This window comes from Notolabrus celidotus, chromosome 1 (genome assembly GCF_009762535.1).
Source record: "Notolabrus celidotus isolate fNotCel1 chromosome 1, fNotCel1.pri, whole genome shotgun sequence".
In the NCBI taxonomy this organism is placed as follows: Eukaryota; Metazoa; Chordata; class Actinopteri; order Labriformes; family Labridae; genus Notolabrus; species Notolabrus celidotus.
Genome location: NC_048272.1, coordinates 12,923,821 through 12,948,579, shown reverse-complemented (window position 1 = coordinate 12,948,579; position 24,759 = coordinate 12,923,821). Strand labels below are relative to the sequence as shown.

Sequence of the window (24,759 nt, the reverse complement as noted above, 5' to 3'; positions counted from 1 at the left end):
GTGACACTTCCCCACTGAACCAGAGTGATTGTGGGCAACAGATGCGAGTTATGTATCGGTATTTGTAATATGCCAGAGACTACACTGTAACCACACATGTATACAATGGTGTCATATTCTCATTCATTTCATACCGCGCGCTCTGTGGCACAGCTCCGCGCGAGATATCAAAACACGCCCGAACCACGGGAGCGTCTGTGGCGCGAGCTGGGTGTGATTTAACAGCACTCCGTCCCCCTTTGGTGTCCCGGTGTTTATTTTACTTTATGAGATATAATTCAACATGACTTTAATGACATGTTTAGTCTCGTTATTGTGTATTATTTGTAAGTTTATTGATGAAATATATCTGATGTATTAGGCTATTTTATTATTATTGTTGTTATTATTATTATTATTCACTATGATAAAGGTTGAGTGTTAGCCCACATGATCAGTAGAGGCTGACGTAAAAACACCAGGACCGTTCTCTTCATCCAAGATTTTAGCTGATGAAACACACAGATGAGCAACACACCCTTTACGATACATGTTTTTAACATTGTATTGTTAGTTTCACTATAATGTCACTATTTCCAGTCCAAATATTTCATAATTATTCAACGTCTTGGACCTATTTACACACAAAACACAACTTTCTCACACCACACGAACTTAGATATGAGTTGTATTAGATAACATTTAATATAAGAAATACTGCATCACATTGTTCAGTTTATTTAAAGGATAGTCTTTGTTAATGTCACATGTACAGATATTTAACAGTAAAAATAATGTGTATTATCAATGTTTTATCATTGTCAGTGTTTCTGGATGATCGAATCTATTCTCAAACTCTCTAAAAGTCTATAAGATTTGTTAATTGTTATAATATGAGGTTAAAACAGCAAAGTTCAACAAGGTCACAATTTCAGACACACCACGAGACATACGGTAAATGTCATTATCCCAGTTTTGGATGGTGTCCATTATTAAGGTAAACAACAGCGTCGTCAGCAACAACAACAACCACCACCACCACCACCACCACCAAAGTGTAGATGTAATAAAACCGCGTCATTTCGTCATGTCCTGCTCTTGATCCCCGCTCCTGACACTTTTCTGCCCTAATCCCAAACTCAGCACACACAAACTGTTTTCCATGCACGGCGCCACGTGCACGACTCAACATGCACAGCCCCATAGCAACAGCGCCAAGCAGCGAATAGAAAGCTCAAATACTGTCTCTAGGACCCGGGTTAAAGCGCTGCAGGAAGCACCGTGAACGCGTCACGACTTGAGTGGCTGTTGCTGAGTAGTTCAGCATACTTTCTCTACACCCCTCCCTCCATTCCTCCATCCCTCCCCACCCCGCCGTCTGTTTATTTTGTCAGTCCCTTCGTCTGTGTTGTATTCATTATAAAACACTGTTTACAACCACAGATCTGGGTTGCCATGTTTTGTCAACATTGTCTGGCCATGAGGGTCCCTGTTGTCTTATTGATTATTGTCTCAATAGGAACATTTTATTACAAAAACAAGCAAAAAAGAAATCAATATAAACAAACAGCAGTTTATAGATAACATAATATGATAAACCTCTCTCTTATTTCCCTCTCCTGGTATTTTGTAGCTTTCTAAGACTCTTGAGTGTAAACACACGCTCCAGACTGATAACTGTCTGGGTGTGGATCAGCTTCAAGATGAGATGGAGTCTGTACTGATTGGTATATTCAGAGTTATCAGTTGCTATGGGGTTGTTGTAATGTTTTACTCGCCGCCGCCTCGCCTCACTTTATACCTTTTTGACCGCAAAGTCACAGATAACTTAAAATGATTTGTTTTTAGGAGTGATATTTACAAAACATAATCCCCACTGTCCTGTATTACATCATGGTTTATTTAAGAGGAAAACAAAACAAGTGAGTCTAGTTATGCTTACATAACTTAACTAAATTATAATAAAATGCTATTATTATATCAATATGTATTAAATGATGAAAACACAACACAATTGAAGCATCCAGCATTTAAAACAAAGAAGGAATTGGTTTAAAAATATTAGTGCTTCATTTTGGAAAGAGTTTTGTTTTTATTTCTTTGCTTCATGTTGCTGCGGCCACATGCGTTTACAATGAATGATGGTGTCTAAAAATTTTCCACATATCAACAATACAAAAATAATAAGAATTAGTGTAATAGAAATAGGTGTTATGGGTTATTATGTCTCCCCGAAAAATCAAATTTTGACTTCTGTTTCAAAAGCACAAAGTGTGTGGGGAATTTCCAGCCACCACCGCTCTCCCGTCTGTCCGTCCTGTCCTGTGCCCTTGGTCAAGGCTCCTCCACACCCAGTTCTTCCCCTGTCTCACACACACACACACACACACACACACACACACACACACACACACACACACACACACACACACACACACACACACACACACCAACACCAGCTGTCGGAATCTTTCCCCTCTCTGAGCTGATACCAACAGATACAGCTGTTAACATGTTCTGGTGATACAGTAAATTCCTTTTCTCTCGCCCTCCTACTCCCTCGGTTTGCCCTTTGTTGTTATGTGTTTAACTCTGGGTGTTATTTTTTCTCTGGGTCCCGGCCACTTGGTGGGAGAACCTCCTTCAATTATCACAACGTCGTCTTTCTACGTTTTTGAAAAACACTCAGGTTGTGTGAGTGTAATGTAATCTTTTAATTTAAAAATAGCAGTGTTACAGGTGAAATTCAGGTAATATTAATGAGCTGTTCTCCACCAATTACAGTTTTCTGTATGTTCTGGGTTTCTGTTAATAGAACATATTTCTTTTTTGCCAATTTCTGTGTCAGCTGAGGTCAGTAAAGCAACTCCTTATTGTCTGATGATGTCCATTAAGTCATTTACAGTTTATTTCCCTAGAAGGATTCCCAATATGCTTTCCCCTTCACAAATAGGATGTTCTGAAATGTAGGAATAATTTTAGGTTTATTTTTTTACATACTGTTAAAGCTGTCCAGTCCCTGTCTTTTCATCTCAAACAGAATCAACAGCTCAGTGTCACATCCACTTGTTGAGATTTGGCGTAAGGACCACTTTTCCAGTCAATCTTATTAGTCTGTTTAACCTTATTTACTTCTCAGCCTCACCTGTCGCTATCCAACCGTCTCCATCTTCACTACAATCCTCATTCTGCCCCACAACAGTATCCATCCCATTTTACTCCGCTTACCTCCACCCACTTCTTCTGTCCTTCCCTCTGCCACACTACAAACTCCTCACACACACGTATTCACGAAAATCTGACAAACTGATACAGAGGCCCTTGCGTGATTTCTCTCGCCTTTTTCCGTCACTTATTGAAATCTGATTTAAAAAAATTTATCAGCCTACTTTTATTCTCAGATTTATATTTAGATTAAAGGAAGTTTTAGTTATTGATTGCCCTTTATGAAATGTAAGATGCTGCAGCCCCACCACCTTCAATCTGAATTCCTTCAGTTATTTTCCTGATTGTGAGTACATTGTTTCCGAAAAGCACAGTACAGTTCTGACAGCTTTGATTTCTTCATTTCTTTACCCTGACACATGTGTCAAAAATGAGACATGAGAAAAAAGGTAAAGTAAAAAAAATTGGAAGAAAAAAAAAGCCCAAGCGAGAGACTGTAGGGCATTAAAGTTTAAAAGCCTGTCTGAACAGGTGGGTTTACTGGCAGTGAGACGCACACTCCAGGCGTTTAACTCCATCCTTTTATTCCTCCACTCTTTGTTTCTGGTCCTGATATGGGGGGAAACAGAGATTTTGTAGCTATGATGCTCCCTACAGCCGCCTCTGCATTGAGCCGCTCTGATACCAGAGGATGCACACATTTACTTTAGTCCACTGGGGGAAAGGTTGCTGACTTTAAAGCAGCAATTTTACTTTAAAGTCAAGAAGATAGAGTTGATCGTAACATGTTCGTACGGATCTTTGTGTGGATTTGAAGTCCTCTGCTTAAAACAGCTGTTTTTTTAAGGAGGTTTTGTTCATTCATGATTCTTATATCCTCAAATATTTTAGGCAGACCTCTTTGTAATCTTCACTACATAATGTTGTAGAAGTGAGTCCCAACAGATGGGACTGTGCTGACCCACACCCAAAATAGACGGACAAATGCAGGATAACATGATATACAGCACACTCTATGTCTCTGTGCTCATCTGGGGCATTCCCTTCTAAGTCTGAGCTCTGGATCTGATTCCCTGCAAGTCACACTTGATATGTCCTGTCCAAGTAGGCTAGTATTGAACTCCGCCTGTGTGAAAGGGGAAATACAGATGTATTCAACAATTAATCTTATTGTGGCCTGAAATGAGGATAAAGGCATTAAGACAAGTCTCTATCAGTAACAGAAGCTTTTCAAAGTCTTTATTCAGCTTCAAAGGACTGTACAGGGACACATTTTAGTTAGTATGAAAATGACCTTTGGACTACATGTTTCCTGTGGCGTCTCTGTCTGCGTTTGAGTGAACTCACTGAGCCGTTGTGTCTGCATGACTCATCAGAAACACCTGATCCTTTGCCACTCTACTCTATCTGCTCACCTTTGTCCCTAATACCATTACCTGGTGTTAGACATGAGCAAGCCATTGTTTTAATGCTTGGTATAAACCTACTTATGCCAGGTGGATTTGAGTTTGACCTCACAGAGTGAGGCTTTGAGAATATTTCAGTGTACCTGTGAGTGTGTTTCCAAGGGGATCACACGGTTTGCCTTTTGATCCTCCAGGGTGCTGATCTCATCGAGTAACGATAACTGACAGCAGAGTGATGACAATGAGTAAAGCGAGAGTTCAAAAAACAGACCAGGATTGGTTTTTTTTTTTTTTTTTTTTTGCTAAATACGAATTTTGTTTGTTGAAATTCAGGCTGTCTTAAACTTTGCCTTCCTACCCAATTTAAACATAGATGGTCGTGAATGACAAGTTCACCTGTTTATTCTTTATACCCAGTGTAATACAAAATGGATTTTGAAATACTTTATAATAAAAAAAAAGATCAAATGATTTGTTAGCTGCATAATTGTTAAAATACAACAAAATAAGTCCCACATCTCAAGTGTTATTGATAGTATTTGAGAGCTTCAAAAAACAAGTCCCAATCTCTTATAAGATGCTGTGCTGCCACCTAGTGTTCATATCGTAGAAATTAAAATTCACAACCAAAAATGAAATCAGACAGATAAATTGTTTTTAGTGGACCATAAAATTCACAAGTTTAAAAACTTTATATATTATTTTGGGACTCCCCTTAACATGAAAAATGATCATGGATTTGATGTGCATTATAAGCAGATGACTTTTATTCATTTTTTTTATTCATTCATCACAACTAAACATGTTGAAGCACCCCTCTATCATTTGATTTGACATGAAGACTAATCCAGATCATTTAAAACATTCTTCAAAAGTTTGGTGTTACTCGTATATTATGGTCTCATGTAATCTGAAAAACTATGATGCAGTCGGCAATGTCAAAGGAATCATAAATGAAAGTTATCACAACCTAAGGAAATAAAAAGCTGCTCATTTTATCGCTTTGTTTTATTGATCGGTTTCCATGACCACAGATGTACATTACAGTTGACTTGTAGGCAATGACAAAGCAGATTAAAAGTTTGTCTGTGGTATTTTGTCTCAGTCATAATAATATAGTTACAAGCGACTGAGCGTGAAGAAATGATAAGGTACACAGGCATATTTACAAGCTTTCCTTCTGTCACTTGGCCCTGACACCTGCACAAAAGTGCCCCTGCTACAACACTAGAAGACAATAGATAATTTTTTAATTCTTTTTACACAGCCGACAACATCTTTAATGTGTCACCCTTTAACCCAACTTTACCGTGATCCATCTAACTCGACCAAAGTTTACAGAACAAATCCAGTAATGGTGTGTGGTTCCAAAGGATTGGAGGAATTTCTTATCATTGATACTAGTATTTTATAAAAACAATCCAGACTAAAAGTCAATAAGCTTAGCATGGGACTGCAATCAGTGGCATGTATAGAGTGGACAAAAGTGTTTTCAGTTGATATCAATTTGATGCAAGAAAAAGGGAAAGGAAAGGAGGGTGGACAAGAACATTTTGGTCTCCTCTTTTGTTTGTTATTCCATCTTATCCCGCTTTCTAACATTCCACTTAGTGAAAAAAGGCAGAGGCGAAGTAGAAAGCAAGAGCGCTCTCCAGCCAACTCTTTTATGTCCGTGTTCTGCACTCTCCAAAACTCTTGCTGCTTATTTGGAGAGCTTCTTCATCCTCTGATCGAGAGCAGAAAAGTTCTCTTCTATAGCCACCAGGTTTTCCTTCATTGTCTGTTGGACCTGGAGGGAAGAGAGTGAGAACAATTAAGTTTGAGAAGAGAGATGGTTCGAGTTAGAGGGACAGCTGATAAATGGGGTGGAGCAGAGAGAAGCTGTGGTTGACAGAAGGAGTGATGGTGATGATTTAGGTGAGGCAGGAAGATAAGCAGCTATCAAGATGGTGTATGGTTGGAGAGAGTGATCATAGACAGATACAGGTAAAGAGCAAGCGGCAACCTCCGGTCTCAAACTATGAAGCCCATGCTGAAGTGTTATAAACTGCAATTCATTGAGAATCTGCTTGAGACTGGCTGCAGAAACACCGGAAACCACAGACACCTATTCAATAAAGACGATCTTTGCAGCATTAATAAACATGTTTGCAGCCTGGTTCAAAAAACGGCTTGGCTCTACGTAGCTAATTTCTCTATCGGCACACACTGTACGGGGGTGAATTTTTTTCTAATGCGACGGCTCAGAAGATATTAAGATTACGAGTTTTTTCCCAAATAAGGACATGACTGACTTGACTCCCGGTCGGGAACACATAGCAGTTGGGTAGGAAGCTCAAACGCCGCCTCTTTACATCACACTATGCCTGGTTGAGTTCCGCTTTTCCAATATGGCTGCCGCCATCGATTGGCTTCAAAACAGAGTTCAGGGATAGATGGGTGACGTCACGGATACTACGTCCATATTTTATACAGTCTATGGTAAAGAGGCAACAGGATCTAGCTTCTATAGTGTGAAATTTTACAACTGTGTCCTCTTTTTTCTGCCATCTTGTATTGAATATCAAATTTTCGGAGAGCTAGTCTGACAAAACAGTACATTCAAAAATAACACTTAATTTGATTTAGTTATAACTGTGACAACTAAGCATTGCCTCTGGCTTAAAAATGTGCATCTGGAAATGGCTGCACACACACCTTGAACAGTGGGTTGGCTGAAAGTTAACAGGGACCACCACTCTCCATAAATTGGTTTCCATGTTGCCAACTTAGCACCAGCTTTTAGTTCTGGCACTTGACATATGGAAGCTATTTTTGTCCCCCTTTTATTTGAGTGAAAATACCTTTCAGTTACTGGAAAAAGGGATAATTTTCTATTTTGGATGCACGTTTTTCTGTGCTGTCTGTCCTTTTAATGTCAAATGGTGATGGCAACCTTATTCAATCATTACAGCTGACCCAGCTGTTACTCCAAAGTTAAAGTTCCCCTCTCCGGTGGTGTTAAAACTGATTTATGTAGTCCCAACTGTGCAATAGATGTTTAACTTCCCACCTGTGTGAGCAGGGTGTTGTTGTCCTTCAGAGAGTTGTTGATCATCTGCTGAGTGGTGTCCAGGTGGGTCAACAGCTGGCCGAACTGCATGGCTACCAGAAGAGAGGTAAGAGTGAAGAGAGAGTGAGATTCACAAACTCATACTTCAAAATGTAATGTTGTCTTTGCTGTCAGCCAGACTGAAAGGGGAGTAGGGACTAACTTAATCTGAAACTGAAGCATGATGTCTTTAAATATTAAAAACTATTTCCTTTTCCTTGTTTGCCCTCATCAGAAAAACGTGCACAGAAGAGTTTAGATGAAGACAGTGACAGATTAGTGTAAAGAGAGTCTGGATGATAAATCACCTCCTCCATTTCCCAGAAATGAATTATCAATGTTATCTATTAATGCAGAGGTTCTGCTTTCATGTGCTAAATAATAAAGAGATGATAATGTGATATAATATCATGCATCTCCTCCCCCTGAGGGCGTGTTTAACATTATTGCTAGATTTAGTCTAATTCTATTACCATTTTAAGGCTCCCTTTCACTGATTTCTGCCCTTTGTTGGAATAGAATGGCATGGTTTGGGCTAATTCCATTATCCGTTTGAATCCTTTTTCTGCTTAGTTTTCATCTTTTGTCTTGGACACAGACATTTCCTTTTGCAAATGCAAATCTTTCTGACTGAGAATTACTTCCCGGCACAGATTCCTCCTGGAACGTGATCCGGGTTCACACCTTGTTATGTTCTATGGCTACATCGTACATATTTTGAATCTTTAATGCTTACCCCCACCCCCACTAACCTACATACATCTTCTCCTTGAACCCTCATGGGTGTCATTTCAAGGTTCTTCCACACTCACATAAAAGGACATAAATTAGCAAAGTTTTCATTGTTATTATCATTACTGGTGTGAAATTTGCCCCTAGAGCAATACTATTACAATATTTGCAATCTGAGCTAATTACTCTGTACCAGTACATTCGTACAATATTATTAGATTCAGTGATGTGTGAAACTCCAATTCGTCTTCACAGGCTGCCACACTCTGATACAGCTCCAGTCTGTTACCTTGCTCATGAAGCTCCTTGACAGCGACGAGCCTCTGGACCACTTGAGGTATGGAGGTGGACATGGCATCCCACTTCTGCACGGTGTCGTAAAGCTGAGACACCTGACAGGTAAACACAGACAGACACATTTAATACAGAGACAAGACCATGCCGCTTTGAAACCTGTCACTGATTTATTAGTGTAGTAATTACAGCGCTGTAATGACTTAATCCACACAGGTCCACTATAATGTTACTCTGACAACAGCACTGTGTAGTCTACATTATCAATAAGGCTAAGATACATACCTGCATTTCATTTTTAAATTAACAGTTAAACCGGTTATGTCTGCAACACTGAGTTTATTACCAATAATTTCACATTAAAGCAAGCTTTTTGTACTTTTAATAAACAAAGTGACACTCCCTGTTTATTACATGAAAATTACAGAACACTGCAGTCCCTAAAATGATAAAGCACCAATGTGCAATAGCCTTGTGTGTAAACAATAAACCATTGTGAATGACTCCATCGTTTATCATCATGATATAATTAGCCCACACCGCCCTCTACTGGCCTGTGGAGTGAACAACACTTGAGCAGTCAATGCCTCATGTACAAAAACATTTATGGAATCAACAAGGGCACACAGCTGAATTTACAACTCTTAAAATATGTATGCTGATACTTTACAAACTGTTTGATGACACTAAGCTGGTTTTGATCTGACGTTGTCAACTATTTGTTAAAGATGGAACCCAATGTCGCTCAAAGAAGGGATGTAATTTCAAGTATTTTCCATTATCGATCTTTGGAAATGTTAATCAATTATCTATTAATCATAAAAAAGAAAAACGTGGACATTTTCCAGTTAAAAAACAATGCCAAATGCGTTTTTTCCCTTAATTCAAATTTCCCTTCATGACACAATGTATAGAACTGACATTATTAAGTAGCTGCGGATCATATTGAGGCGTACAAAATGATAAACGCTGGAGCAGGCTCATAAAAATAACCTCTGCGGAGATACAGTCATATAAAGTGAAGACTCAGGCTACAACATGTAGATTTACTGCAACAAGAGAACTGAACAGAAACATATTTCAGACTCACAGTGTCCAGTTTTTTTCTATTCGTTCTTATTGAGAAAAATAAACATGTGTACGTGGTCAGGTGTCAGTCGGGAACGCAACTGGGTCATAATCAGTCCGGCGGCTGAGAAAAAAGCACTCGTGGAGACCTGTCACTCAGACGCATCCCCCAGCTGTGCGCAACACCTTCAGTCAGCTGATTCCCATCGAAACATGCTCTAAACGTAAAACACCTCCATGATAGGTTAACAAAATATGAGACTACATGATGTTTGTTCCACGTGATAGAAAATTGAAACAAAAAATGTGTTTGAGAAAGTTCTTAACAATCAATTAATCGATACTCGATCATTGATACTCATCCCTGCTTCAAAGTCATCAACAATTAGTGTAGCTCCGAGATCCAGTCAACCAAACTGTATGTGTTATACAACTCACTGTTTAAAATCTCAACTCTTGTGTTTATAAATCTTTGCTCTTAAAGTGCGTTTCACAAAGTGAAGGGATCAGAAGTTACCTGTGAAAAACACATCTTTAAAGGATGGAACAGTGTGAAGCATCTCGAGGGATCGGTGCACTTATTGTGCATTGATGGATGTACGGGAACCACAAACCTTGTTTTGTGTATCAGCATCCTCAATCGCTGCCTTGTGTTTAGCAATCTCATTCATCTTCCCAAGGACACTCTGGAGGGGGGAGAAAAACAATTAGGTAGGTTTCATTTTAGAGGCATTCAAATGGAAAGCAGAAAAAACAGTCACAATTAGGTTTGAGTCAATATGTTGGAAAAAACAAACATATTGAAATTCAAACGTAAAGAAAATACTTCCTTTGTAGGCATTTGTCAGTATTTAACCGCTGAACAAACATGCTCTCTCTAAGTTGTAGTAATTATCCAGTGCAACAGATTGTTTGGAAAGAATTACAGAACTCATAGCTGTCTTTTTAGAAAGGTAGAAAAAAAAGCTCATCGCTGCAGTAAAACAAGAACAATACATTCCATTTGATGTTTTATAGAACAAACTACAGTAGAATCAAGAAGTGAAAACAAAAGGATGTGCTGAAATCTTGCAGAGTAGAAGTTTTTTCTCATATTAAATTTGGCTATGTAAATTAGAGTAGACTTTGGCTCTGCTCAATGACAACAAACCAAAGATGATGCTAAAATATTTCCCAATGATTTTTTCAAGATTCTTTTGTTGCATTTTGCTTTTATTAGATTGAGCATGTAAGAACTTAAGGCCACACTGGCTACATTTACATGAGACTTTTAATTCCTCTTTAATTCAGAATAAAAAATTAATACAAATATTAAAAATGATCTTGTAAATACCTAATCCCGAATGAAAATGACCATTCCGAATTAAACTTAAATCAGAAGTAAGTGGCTGGTTTATTCTGATTTTAAATCCAAATTGAATAATTCCTCGATCATGTATACGTTCATTCCGCTTTAAATTAATTACGGTCATTCTGCGCATGCTCATTCCCTTGTCCTGTCATGATGACGCACATATTATGCGCTGGCAGGCACATATTCCAGGATGGCTGCACGAAGAAAGCGTTGGACTCGAGCCAAGACTTTTTATTCATTAGGGACCTTAGAGGAAATGGATATCATGAAAATAGTTGATGGACGGAAGCATAAAAATGTGGACCTTTTTAAAGCTGTAGCGTCCAAGTTAATCGAGGGAGGAAAATTGTACTTATTGTGTGGTCTTCCATGTTGTAACCGAAATTAAAAGAAGCAGGAACTGGAGTCTGTTTTCTTCTGGTAGGCGTAAATACGCCCCTGTCCAATCAGAACCCTTCCCAACCCCCAGACCTTAAGCGGAATTGAATAAAGACGATTAAACATGTTTTCCATGTAAACCTCAATTCGGAATTACTATTTCCATGTAAACGCGAAGAAGAATACTTTAATTCCGAATTATTTAATTCTGAATAATTCATTCCGAATTAAAAAACATCATGTAACTGTGGCCACTGATGAGAACTTATTGATCATAAGAACAGTAGTGCACCTCAAACAAAGCTTCTATTGGGAACATTCTGTGTACAACAAAAGCCCCCATCCCCCCTAACCCTGTACTGCATGCAGTGCAGGGATTAGTTACCTGCAGTCTGGCCTCCACTTGATCCAGAGTAGCAGAGTCCAGTGCGCTGACTCTTGCCTGCAGGAGCTCTATGGTGTCCTGATGCAAACAAACACACACACACACAAACACACTATATATATAAGTTTCAGCACGAAACTTTGAGTTCCTGCTCCAGCACAGCAACAATAAACAAACTTGGAGGAAGTGGTGTCATCTCTGAAATATGACCCAGTTCTCTGGCTGCACATCAGACACACAGCGTTATGAATACAAACACTATCTCCACACACTGTTTTTCAAAAAGAGCGTAGTTGACTTCCTACCATCAAACTGGCTCCTTGTACGCCGGCACTCAGAGGTCCCTGCAACATAAACACAAAGAAGGAGAATAACATTTTAACAAGAAGCAATGAAGCCTCCCCCTTAATTTCCATAAATCCAGAGGAGGGTTTTATTTCTATTTCACTTTTATGGACAGTTTCACAGCAACAGGAGCATGAAATTCGGCTGCTGTTACAGTGAAAGAGAGAATATAAACAGAATTAGAGTGAATGAAAGAGAAAGGCATTAGAGAGGATGCGTGTTTATTTGTGTGTAAAACTGTGTCTGAGACAGTGTGTACCTGCTTGTCTGATCCTGAGCCAACAGCTATCTCCAGCTCAGCGAGACGCTTCTCCAATTCCGCCATCTACGGGGACGGGAAAAAGGCAACACATGGTTGGCAGTGACAACAGCATCCCACAAGAGATACACACACACTAACTCCCACGCGCGCACCTTCCCGCCTTTTGTCCTGCTCATTGCCATCAAAAATTCTGACATTCTTCCCGAGAGAATGAAAACAAAAGCGTCTAGCTGATCATGTTGCTGTAACATTTGCTCATTTTGCTAAAGCATTCATCCAAGGCACTTGACTCTGTGCTCTCTCCTCCTCCATTTCCACTTTACCTTGGCAGACTCGTTGAATTTCTCCTGCTCTGGTCGGCTGTGCAGCTCGTACAGCACCACTCCATCTGGGCCCTTAGCCGATGCCGTCGGCTTGCTGTCTGCGCTGCCACGGCTGCCCTTAGCCGCCTCCAGCTGGGTGAGCAGACGCCTGAAGCAAAGAAGAAGAGGGACACACAAAATAATTATACCGTATGTTCAATATTGTTGTTGGCCCAATGTGTCATCCTACACTTCCACTCTATCTTAGTATCAATCTTATCAGGCTCTTTTTAAGCTGCGAGGTCAACTTGAGCTTTTAAAGTTTTCATCACATTTTCTTCTCCTCGTGTCTCTTCTTCTGTCCTTCTTCATCTTCATTTCCTTGACATGTCATGGCAGTTTGTTTTTATCTCTCCGAGCGCTCCATCTGTTAATCTTTTACCTTCTCCAGTTTTTATTTCCCTTCTTAAATCATCTGTCCGTCACTTCTTGCGCTCCCCAGGTAGCGCTACACTGGGCTCAGCAGGATTTATGTTAGCAATTGATACCAGCTGTACAGCCATACCCTTATTACTCTCACTCTCTATATCTGGGTTACAGACCAAGGCTTAGTGAAATTAATTCCCCGGCTCTCTCGCACCCTATTTAATGTCGACTCTCTTTATTTTGTCAAACGACCCCATTTTCCATCCGCTCTCTGCCTACACTGTCAAGCACTGATGGATTGTAGCTTCTGGTTTCCGGTTCCAGACTGCTTTAATGCTTCGTAACAACCTCTTAGCTCACCTGGCCAGTGCTCCATCTGGGTCGGCCAGGTTGATGTGAGCCTGTGGTCCCAGCAGAGAGTCGAGATGGGCAGAAACCAGCTGCTGTTTGAGCTGAGCCGCCTGCTGGGCGAGTACTACCGGGGTCAGGCGCTCCTCTGCATTGGTTTCCTTTGTGGCAGCCTGGAAAAGAAGTGGAACAAAGGTTAGTGAGTGAGATGTTATGTTGTGTCTCATGCCAAATATAAAGAATAACATACAGTTTTTACGAGCACAGTTGAACAAGGCAGACATATTGTTTTTGTTTTGACTTCTTATTTCAGATTAAGGGATATTCTGGTATTTTTAACCTGAGTTTGAACCGGCTATTGAAGCCAACTGCAAAAGCATTTCCTTAAAGGTAACCAAGATAAACAGCTAAATCCAGAGGGCACATTTCTTTGACTCTTGTGACTAAAAAACAGGTCTTTGAAATGATTTTCTGCGAAGCTTATTTGGTAAGCTTCAGGAAGCTTGGGCTGCCTTCCATGATAAACAGTCAGCTCCCGTTGAATGAGTCCCACAGAGAATGAATTTCTCAAGCTAAAATGAACATTTGATAGCGAAAAAGCCCCTGAAACAAGCATAACTGAGGAAGAGGCAGATTTTTATGGGTACCAGACTTCAGACGTAGGTTTGTTACCAACTAATTTAACATGACGACTTTATTTAAGTTGTCCAATTACTTTTGTTACCCTTACTTTAGGGCATATATAAAGGATGGTCCTTTACATTTCATCCAATGTTACTGTCAATTCTCTGCAATGAAAGCTTCAAGCCTGCACTTAAGGCACAATTGTATTATTTCAAATCTAAAGTAGTGGTGTATACTAGTGTTTAAGTACTCAAGACCGGTCTTGGCTTGATGCCGCTTATTTCAGGTCTCGGTCTCGTCTCAGAATCGAAAGCATTTTTACTCGGTCTCCGACTGGGCGGACTCTATTTTACATCAAGACCGGTCGAGACCACCACTGATGCTCTCTGTGTCCCTGTCATTACTGTGATAAGAGAAAAAAATGAAACTTAAGGAGTCAAAAGAAAGGCAACAAAGACAAAACCAAACCTTGTTTGTTGCTGTCAATAATATTTAAAGCAAACCTAAATAAAATAAACAGAAGTATTTTATTTTGTTTACTGTCATAATGATTTTTCATTGATAAATATGGTCTTGGTCCTGTCTCAATCTTGCCCTGCCTTGGTCTTGGTCTTGACTTGGTCTCGATCCCTAAATGTCTCGGTCTTTTCTTTGTCTCGGTGCACTCTGGTCTCAGACATGTCTTGGTCTCGGTTCATGTGGTCTTGACTACAACACTAGTGTATATAACACATAATAAAAAAGGGGTCACTGTTCGTTGGTCTTATGTGTCATGAATCTCTACAGCAGATAATATTGTGGTGCAGCATTACTTAGAATAAATGAGCCAAAACAGGTCATAAAACAGCAGCAGAATGCTTTAGCACTCATGACACAGTGATCTGTAACTGTCAGGTACAACTTTGAGAAAAATGGAGCTTACAGCTGCATGTGAAGATTTCATTCACAAAAAGGAATGAATGTTCCCACTACTTTTTAATGAGTTTAAATTTGGATCATGTAACAGAGAAGCAGCATGTTAACCACAGCACGTGTCTGCATCATCTATCAGCATGACCTTCATGAGCCAAAACCCACTGATGCTGTTACAAACCCTGCAATTACACCGGCTGCATTAAAGCTTGCTGTTGGATCCACAGAGAACAGAGTCTGCTGCTTCATGAGAAAAAAGTTAATGACACCTCAGTTTAATTAGTTCCTGGGTTGATGGGCCTTTGTTAAGACTGAAGAGCAATTCCTCTTACTGCTTTTAATCAGCAGTGATTCTCAGGGTGGATTAAAAGCTTCGGTACACGTTCAAAACTGAGTGTTTGGTGGGATAATAAGATCTGCAGTGCCACAATAAAAAACAGACAAATATATTACAACCTACATAAATACATGATCACACAGTCAAGGAGCAAAATTTATTTAGTTTATTATTTATTTATTTATTGAATTTATGAGCAAACAGGGAGACAAAGGGCGGGGTAAACAGAGTGGACAATCTCCTGTGGACAAGGGAGAAATGTTCTGTGTGTGTGTGTGTGTGTGTGTGGTGTGTGGTGTGTGGTGTGTGGTGTGTGTGTGTGTGTGTGTGTGTGTGTGTGTGTGTGTGTGTGTGTGTGTGTGTGTGTGCGTCTGTTCACCTGGATGGTGTCCACCTCCTGAGTGAGTTCCTGGATCTCATTGACTAGGCGCTGGTACTTCTGCTGGGGTGTCTCCTTTACTCCACAGCCCTCTCCAAGCTACAACATGGAACACAGAGAAGAGAAACTGTATGAATAAAAGACAACAGTAAAGGCAGTCTTGAACCTCCACAGCAGCTCTGAGATGGAAAATCACAAACACATGTAGACAGTGAAATAAAAATCATATTAGCTTTGTTACAGAAAACATTCAAAGGGATGAAGAGTCGTGTGATGAATTTCTGTTGAACAGAATATACTTACAATTTCAAATTCTCCTGACTCATAGCCCACTCTTCTGCTTTTACTGATTCTGTCTGAGAAATCTGTGAAAAGGAGACAAATTGGTGAGAGACTGTCAGAGCAGACAGAAGAATCTGACTGATAGCAGGAAGACCAAAGTGATTAAGAGACAGATTTTCCTCTTAGAACCATATGATTCTTAAAAAGTCAATACTCTTTCATTCAAAGATATTCTTAAAAAATTGAATGTTCGGGTTTGGATTTGAATTTGTAATGGTAACTTACTGCAAGACTGGCTGACTGCAAAAAGTACAATGAACACCACCTGTGAAAGCCCCCCCTCACTTATTTATATTATATTATTTATTTAAAAACAACCTGAAATAAATCCTACCTTCATGGAACATTCAGTTTAATTAAGTGGAGTTTGGAGACGTGCTCAGTCAACTTTATGCTATTTTTACAGGCTGCAGATTGTTATGATGTTGAATAGTAATGCTTCTACTTAATATTTGGAAATTGTTGTGACCTTCAGTCCATCATCCTAACTAACCTTTATTTTCTCCTCTGCAACAAATACATGTATCTCAAAACATTAGAATATCATGAAAAAGATCAAGATTTTTCACAAGTTATCCAAGAAAGTTATATCGTAGGGGTGTGACGATTCTTTTTAACAACGATTCAATTCAGATCATGATTCGTGGTTGCAGATACGATTAAAGGACGATATTGGTTCATTTAGAACGATAAGATCCGAAATGATTCAGTGACTTGAAATCGATTCAGTAACTTTTCAGCCAAAAATTCCACCAGTGTGACTGTGAAATAAATACCTTCATACTGGACCCTCCTAGATTCCTGTTTTTGCCGTGATGCTTTTCGCCCTAGCTGAGTTTTGGCCTTGTCTCTGACTAAACATGCTGGCGAGGCCTGAGGCCTCTGCAGAGCTGATGTTACCATGGCGCCTTAGTAGGTGGTTGGATAGATTTGTCCTGTTGCTGTGGTACTTTACTTGACCTTTACATATCCTACAAACAGCAAGCAATTTATTTAGAACATCTCAGTCTTTGCAAAAGTCAAAGTGTTTCCACACACTGGACCACAATGGTGGCTTGATCATTTCTTGCTCGCTGGCTTCTCCTCTGCCATACGCCATGCCATGTTTTGTTGTCTGCTGCCGCATGCCGATGACGTCACAGACAGGCAGCCTGAATTGAGTAACATTTAACATCTTTATCATTAAAGGTGCAAAAAAACACATCCATATAAAGTCTGCTGTGCTTAAATCCAATGCCTTATTTCCTAGTATCGGTACAGTCGATTTATTACCTTTTAAAATAATGTTAGATCGATATAGGTCGTCTGGAAGGCCAACTTGCAGAGCACAGATTGATGTAGTCGGATCATAGGAATATAAATTAATACATCGATAGTAGATGAATGGTTACACCCCTATTAAATTGTCATACATTCTAGAATAATTACACACAGACTGACATGTTTCAAGTGTTTTTCTATTTTAATTTGATAGCTGTGGCGTATTTCTCAAATAATGTTGTGTCATGTTATCTGCTGCTGCTGTTGGTCCACTGTGTTTTATCAAGTCCAAAGTCAACCTTGCAGGTCTTAGAGCACTTCATTTTAGAGCACATCCATCAGCTGACAAGCTTTATGGAGATGCTGATTCCTTTTCCAGCAAGACTTGGCACCTGCCCACAGTGCCAAAACTTCTCTAAAATGATTTACTGGCCATGATACTACTGTGCTGCTAGACTGACTAGCCAAGTGGCCTGACATGAACCCCAAATATAATCTGTGGAGTATTGTAAAGAGGAAGATGAGAAGCACAGACCCAACAAATACAGACCAGCTGAAGGCCTTGAAGCAACCGTAGCTTTAATAACCCCTCAGCAGTAGTAATAAGTAATTCATGGTAAAGGAGTGCCAATAAAGTAAAGGTGTGTAAAGGAATATACTTTCTGGAAGTTGGACATCTTTTTTTCTAATCTTGGGAAATATTCTTCTAATTTGTGACATTTGATTTCTGATTTGCATGAGCTATAAGCTAGTTAAGCAAAAAAGGCTTGAAACATTACACTGTACATGTAATGAATATAAGAAGCTGTGAAAGTTAATTTTTTAAAATTAAATTCTGAAAAAAAGTAAACTTTGTCACATTCAGTTTTTTAGATGCCCCTGTAGTTTCCTTAAAAATGTTTGATTAGAATAGATCAAAGTTTATTATCCACTAAGAACTGACCCAGTCCCTTGGTGGCGACATGCTTGTCTTTGAACTTGTCGTAGGCTGCGTTGGGGTTGACCACAATCCTCTCCACGCTGTCACTGCACAGCTCCTCCTGTCATTGAAGAAACCAGAGGATAGAGTCAGGTGAACATGGACATGATCAGTAAAAAAGGCAGGTGAAGACAGCAAAGACTTGAAACTGACCCTTAGCTCACTGAGCCAGTGAGCCAAAAGTCTCAAAGCCCAAGGTAGACTTGAAATTTGTTGACAGGATTGTCAAGATCGGAGAGGAAATTCAAGGCTTGATCAATGCACCAAAATGTGATTAAAGGGCCCTGAATTAGGCGGTTGAATCAAGTGCATGATTATTATCAAGGTCACATACCCAAATAAATTACAAGCCATGAGTCATGAAAATCTGCAGGAGCTTAGAAGCCATCATGGGGGCTTTTATTACAAAGAAGATTATGTAATCATAATTTAGAGTTCCTGCACTAAGAGATGATGGTGCAAAATTGTTTATATGGCAGTCATTGTTTTACCCATGCCTGAATGTAAACTCGTTCGACCATCTTTTAGAAATATGTTATCCATGTGGGGTAAGTCTACTTTGGTTAAATCAATGTTATATGAATAAAAATGCAGAACCAAAGCTAGAAGCCACTAGAACTTTCTTTCTAAAGGATGGTTCTTTAATTAGTGATTCTGGGGAGAACAAAAAGTCATTTGATTAAAACTTTCTAGAGAGAAATGATGGTGAACTAGAGGCTAGGGGTAAGATTAAAACACCACTGACACATACATAAAAACGGTATGAGTCCGGGCCCACACACAAACAAACACAGATTTGAATAAAAAGACAACACACAGAACACAAGGCAGTTACACAGATGCAGGGTGGGGGAGGTGGTGGAAGAGGAGGAGGAGGAAGGGGGGGTTAGTCAGGCTCTTACCAGCTCCTTGGGTTTCCAAAGAGAGTTAGAGAAAGTAATGCAAGAGCGGAGGGAGAGAAAAAAGTAGGGAGGAGAGAGAGAGAGACAACACAGATTAATGTGGTTATCACATGCCATGCACACAACAGGAACAGTTGGCTGGGGTCGGGGAAAGATAAGAAAGAAAGCAGTGTTCTGAGAGTCGCTGCTAAAAAAAAACCCAGGAGACAACTGACAGACTGCTGCTGGCATCTCCAGTTCTTTCTCTTTTCCCCGATTCACAGTTGTAAGATGGTCCATTCACACCAGCATGTTACTTTCTCCTTTGATACAGTGCTGTACTTTGTTATGCGGTTTGACCATGTGCTCTTAGAGAGAGCGCTGGTCTCACAGCATTAAACTAGGGATGTAGGGGGATTGGTGTTTTAAGAAAGAACATGAGTAGAGTGAGGGGTTACAGGTAGTTTAAGATGATTCAAAGATAACTGAAGCAGGCCTAAAGCTCTAAGATGCTTCCTGTTAAAGAGGTAGACGTCTGTTAAAAATCATCAGTCATAATTAGGGATGCACCTCAGTAAAATCAAGGCAAGCGGGTTCTCTGCATCAATTGCGGCCTGGATCATTTCTTGTGCACGCTGCTTTATTCCCACATCCAAGTAATGATCTTTATAACGTGGATCAAGTACAGTCGATGTATGATGAAGTGCAGAGGATCCGAATAGATCTCAGTGAAACGTGTGCCGACAGACTCTAAGAGTGTACTTTTCATGTTTTCAATCCGTGGTCCGTCTCAACCTCTTTGCTTAGAAGACACTTTAGTGCTGCAATTAAAGGAAGAACGGATGCAGACCTGTTGGCCCTTATGATCCTGACAAGCTCGTACTGGCCGTGGTTTTTGCCTGCGTCATGACAACATTCTGTTTTGGCTGTGTTGTTTCGGTGATAAAAGTCTTTTGGTGGCCGAATTTTCGGAGCATCCCTAGTCATAATGAGTACCCTTTTAACAACATGCAGTTAATCCTGAATTGATCTGCTGGCCTGAACCCGAGGGGTTAATGGTAAAGGCCCCTGTACATCATTTCTAGTGATCCAAGTAAAAATAATTTGGCAAACAATACAACATGTTATCACACAGCTGGACGTGTGCAGCAATGGTCCGAAGCTTTACTACAGCAAACCTTTCACGGTGTCCAAAGTTGAAGACCTTATTCTCAGTGTGACTTGAGCTGCATGTTGCCTCAGGCCAATCAGACAGAACATTGTGAAACTAGCAATACATGGATCCACAGCCGCCTTCATGTACTTTTTACAAATAACAAGATGGCAGAGCGGTGGCATTAAAGAGACATACTGCCGTCTGTGGTGACAGAATTAGTGTTGCTGAAAGAGGAAACAGAGAATTATTTGAGATGCTGACAAACTGTCATTTCAGTGTAAAGCGATTGTGTTTGAATAGTTTCTGATCGACTTCATGATGAAAGTGATTCAGATACAAATCCAATTCATCCCGACATAAAAGGATTTTTGTAAACCCGCTAATTTAACATTGAAAGTTGGGGTTTTGCAAGTGATGGCATGTTTCTGCTTGCAATTTCCCTCCACCCATTAACTTCATTAACCCTTTGATTCACCAAGGATTCAAAATCAGACTTGTTACAAATGATTCTTCAGCATGATCGAGCAAATTTTTTTTCTAATCATATTCCACTCACAATGTGAAACATGCAGAAAACCTGCAGGATGTCACACTGCACAGAGTACAGGGGCCCTGATAATGTCCAGTTAGTGTCAGTAGAGTGTGGTTAGCTTGGAAGCAATTGTTAGAAAATGATGAAAGGTTGAGAAGAAAATTATCTTAAACAAATAGAAACTCTTCTGTCTCCTGTCCGTGCTTCACACTCACTCAGAAACAATTTTTTGGGCCTTCATATGGCCATGCTCAGTTAAAGGGATAATCAAAGTGCCACTGAAGACCCATCAGCATAATTATTCCCTTAAACAGTTTAAATGAGCAACACAAATAGGAGGAAAAGAATCGATTCCTTGCACTTCAAAACAATCAAGAGCTGATGAATTACTGAGCACAAAAAGGGTCACTCCTTCAATTTATTTCTCATTTCATCCCAATCAATAGGAGGTAGGAAAAGTGGATATAGGTTCAAAACATGCATACAAAGCATGGCATTAAGCTCACTGAGGGTAAAATGGAGCCAGTCTTACTTGTACAAACTAGAGTCCCAGGAGGGATGGGGAAGAGTCAAAACAAGGGCAAGGGTATTTGGAGAACAAGTGTGGAAACATGGAAGGGAAAATGCCAATTAGGACTCATTCAGCTGGTCAGTAGCACACCAGACATGTTGAAACAATAATGTTAGACCAGCATCCTTCATTGGTTTTTTAAGTGCACATAAATATCTCGGTTAAAACAAGAAAACACTCCTTTAATGCAAGCTCTAGCTCTAGATGACTGCTTGATGGTCCAGTTAGAGAGCAGTGAGAAAAGACATTTCTCAGAGTCACAAGACCCGAGTGATGACACAGTTATAAAAGTCCACGGCACATTTAGTTCTGACATTTTAAATACATAACAGTGCTTATATGGAAGAGTGTTTTTTAAAATCCATTATATTCACCCACCCTCACCTCTTCCCATGCATTAAAAAACAATTAAGATTTAATGGTATAACATATGGTACATAACCTATGCATAGATCTGCCTTTTCAACTAAGTAGGAGCACAAATTATGTAATCTAAAAAAAATAAGAATGTTCTCTTAACATGAAATGACTATGGTTCAAGCTAACCAGTAGGGATGTAACGATATATCGAAAGACGGTAAAAAATCGATACAAATAAAGGTGGATTAAAATCGGTTTTAAACAGGTCTCTGCTTTTTTTCTCCGCCGCCGGACTCATTCTGACCTGGTTGTGCTCCCGGCTGACACCTTAATGCATTTAAATGCTTATTTTTCTCAATATGAATGAGAAAACTGGACACTGAGTCCAAAATATGAATCTGTTCAGTTGTCTTGTTGCAGTAAATCCACACGTTGAAGTCTGAGTCTTCACATGCGTCTGCGGAGATTATTTATAAACCTGCTCTTCACTTGATATTCAGTGTGTAATACCGTCAGTTATATACATTGTGTCATGAAGGAAATTTGGATTTAAGGGAATAAACGCATTTGGCATTTTTTGGACGTTGAAAACGTTCATGTTTTTTTAATGATTAAACAATAATTTATCGTTAACATTTCCAAAGATCGATCAAGGAGAATACCTGAAATGTAAATCCCTAATTTAAAGAGATTTACCTTATTTGTTTTAATATTTAATACTTTAATTTGGGAATTATTCACTTTCCATTTCTCTATAATTGTTCTGAATTTTTCCAACGAGGTATTTTTGTATGGTGATTTTAGTTTTTTTTCCCAAGTTGCAGAAAAATATGTGCAGTGGTTTTATTGGAGTTACAACCCCTTAAAAATGAAAAAGGATTACTTTGTTTACAAAGAAATATAAGATAAAAAATATATACTGCAACTGTCCATATCTGAGAATTTATATAAAATAATAGTTATTTAAATGTTGAGTTCAATCCAGTTTTCTTTTAAAATCGTTAGAGAATTGTGAGTGATTTGAATCGAATCGTTGGTTGAGTGTATCCTTACATCCCTACTTAAAAACATTATGCTACATAACCAATGCATAGATCTGCCTTTTCAACTAAGTAGGAGCACAAATTATGTAATCTTAAAAAAAATAAGCCTGTTCTCTTAACAAGAAAATACTCAGGTTCCAGCTAACCAGTAATTCTGGGTTGCATATCACAAGAAAACAATCTAATTCATCACTATTTGACCCACACAGTTACTATGAACCCCAAAAGCTGTAACAAAAGTTGCATTATAATGTCAGGATTTGCACTTCAGCATTTAATGTACCGTATCTCGTATGTAGCAATGCTTTGCAAGTGTTCCTGGACAATAGATATTGACTAAAATGAAAAGTTATTACTGATAACTTCAGTGTTAGCATAGTAGGTTAGCTTGATATGCAAGGAATCACCCTGCAAACACACAAACACAGTCAAAAACATATGTCCACTTACCGACTCAAACTGTGCCTGATCATCCTCTGGAAGGTCTCCAGTCTCGTACACGTCCGGCTCGTTAAAAGCCTTTAGAAACAATATAATAAACAATATATCACATCATCATATAACCCGTTTATTGTCATTAGCCTGGCCAACGCCCCGGCCCATTCAACACCACGTATTAACTAACCTTTCCTATCCCATTAGTTATATTAAAGGACATAATATCAAATCATATTGACGAAGATACACTGATTATGAACGCTATATACATTGCTGTTGCAAACAATGTGCACAAAACAGAGAACACTGCAGGGAGGTTAGCTAAGCAGTCAGGCTAATCTCTCTGCTAGCGTTAGCCACTTACAATTCCTGGCAGGTTTGCGTATTTGGGGTCAGCCATTCTCAGCGGGGAGCAAATACGAGATAAAAAATTCCCAAATTAATACAATGACAGCTCCTGAAACGTGTGAAATGTCGATATAACCGAGTAAAATTGTAGGTAATGGTGGATGAGGCAGCAGTCTCTCAGCCGGCTGATGTGGACACTAGCTTTCTTTGACAGCGTGTCCGTTTGCTTTCTTGTCAGAGCAGCCGGGTGGGCGGTGCTTGTGTTCGCTGGTTCGCTCCGGTTCGCTCCTACAAAATGGAGAACGGCTCACCAAAACCAACGAAACGAACACCCCCTGCAGAGCTGGCTATTGTTACGCATGCGTACAGAATAAGCAAAACAATTAACAGAACCTGTTCTGTTGTGAAATACCGCTTGGTTTCATTGGCATATCTTGAATCGTGTTTTTTGTAGGTTTATGTATCTATCAGCTGTTTTGCTTGAATAACGTGAATAATAATTGAATAATAAAAATCCTTTTTGAGTTTCAGCATAGTAGTCACACGATGGCGCCAAAGGTACGAGCAAACGACTCAATTAAGGGCCAAAGATATTTTATTAAAGTAATGACTTACTCTGCTCGAAAAAGCATATATAAAATCGTTGTTAGATTTTTTTTTTTTTTAAATACACACAGCATTAAAGCTGCTGTTGGTAGGAATGGTGTAAAAAGCGTTACTTTTTTCTGCTGGATTTGGAGAAAAGGTCATAATACTAATTAATAATAATATAATATTTTTTTTGTTGTTGTTTTTTTCATCCCCTGCAGAGCTGACTACAGTAATTAAATAATAAGAATCTTCTGATTGGTTATGACTCCGTCACTATCATGACTGCACACATCGATCTTTGTTGGGGGGCTAAGAGGAAATCTGGTTGGGAGGGATAGTGTCTGAACAGATGTTTACTCTGTGACTACAAACAGAAGCTTTAAGGACCAGTAGTAAAATTTCACAATATTTTTCTTGATATCATACAAGTTATGCAATATTTCTTTTAAAATAAAGGAAAATCTTGATAAG

The 24,759-nt window shown here is 39.3% G+C and overlaps 1 protein-coding gene across 1 annotated transcript; it reads right to left on the bottom strand.

Annotated features, from left to right (window-relative positions):
- Window positions 1-5,539: 5,539 nt before the first annotated feature.
- Window positions 5,540-23,930, bottom strand: dctn2 (dynactin 2 (p50)). Its single transcript, XM_034684819.1, has 14 exons — window positions 23,714-23,930; window positions 23,362-23,430; window positions 18,333-18,429; window positions 16,091-16,152; window positions 15,788-15,886; window positions 13,548-13,708; window positions 12,783-12,930; window positions 12,457-12,522; window positions 12,158-12,196; window positions 11,853-11,930; window positions 10,350-10,421; window positions 8,663-8,765; window positions 7,603-7,694; window positions 5,540-6,339 (listed from the first exon to the last, which is right to left on the bottom strand). The coding sequence occupies exons 1-14, from the start codon at window positions 23,747-23,749 to the stop codon at window positions 6,253-6,255; spliced, it is 1,209 nt and encodes a 402-aa protein (XP_034540710.1). The 5' UTR covers window positions 23,750-23,930; the 3' UTR covers window positions 5,540-6,252.
- Window positions 23,931-24,759: the final 829 nt, after the last annotated feature.

Bases quoted from the DNA above. Each gene is read 5' to 3' on its own strand.
- dctn2 (XM_034684819.1), bottom strand. From the start codon at position 23,749: ATGGCTGACCCCAAATACGCAAACCTGCCAGGAATT. The intron at 16,153-18,332 runs GTCAGTTCTTAG...TCCTTTTCACAG, and splicing joins TGTCGCCACCAAGGGACTGG to ATTTCTCAGACAGAATCAGT. The intron at 12,931-13,547 runs GTGAGCTAAGAG...TCTTTGCTTCAG, and splicing joins CCAGATGGAGCACTGGCCAG to GCGTCTGCTCACCCAGCTGG.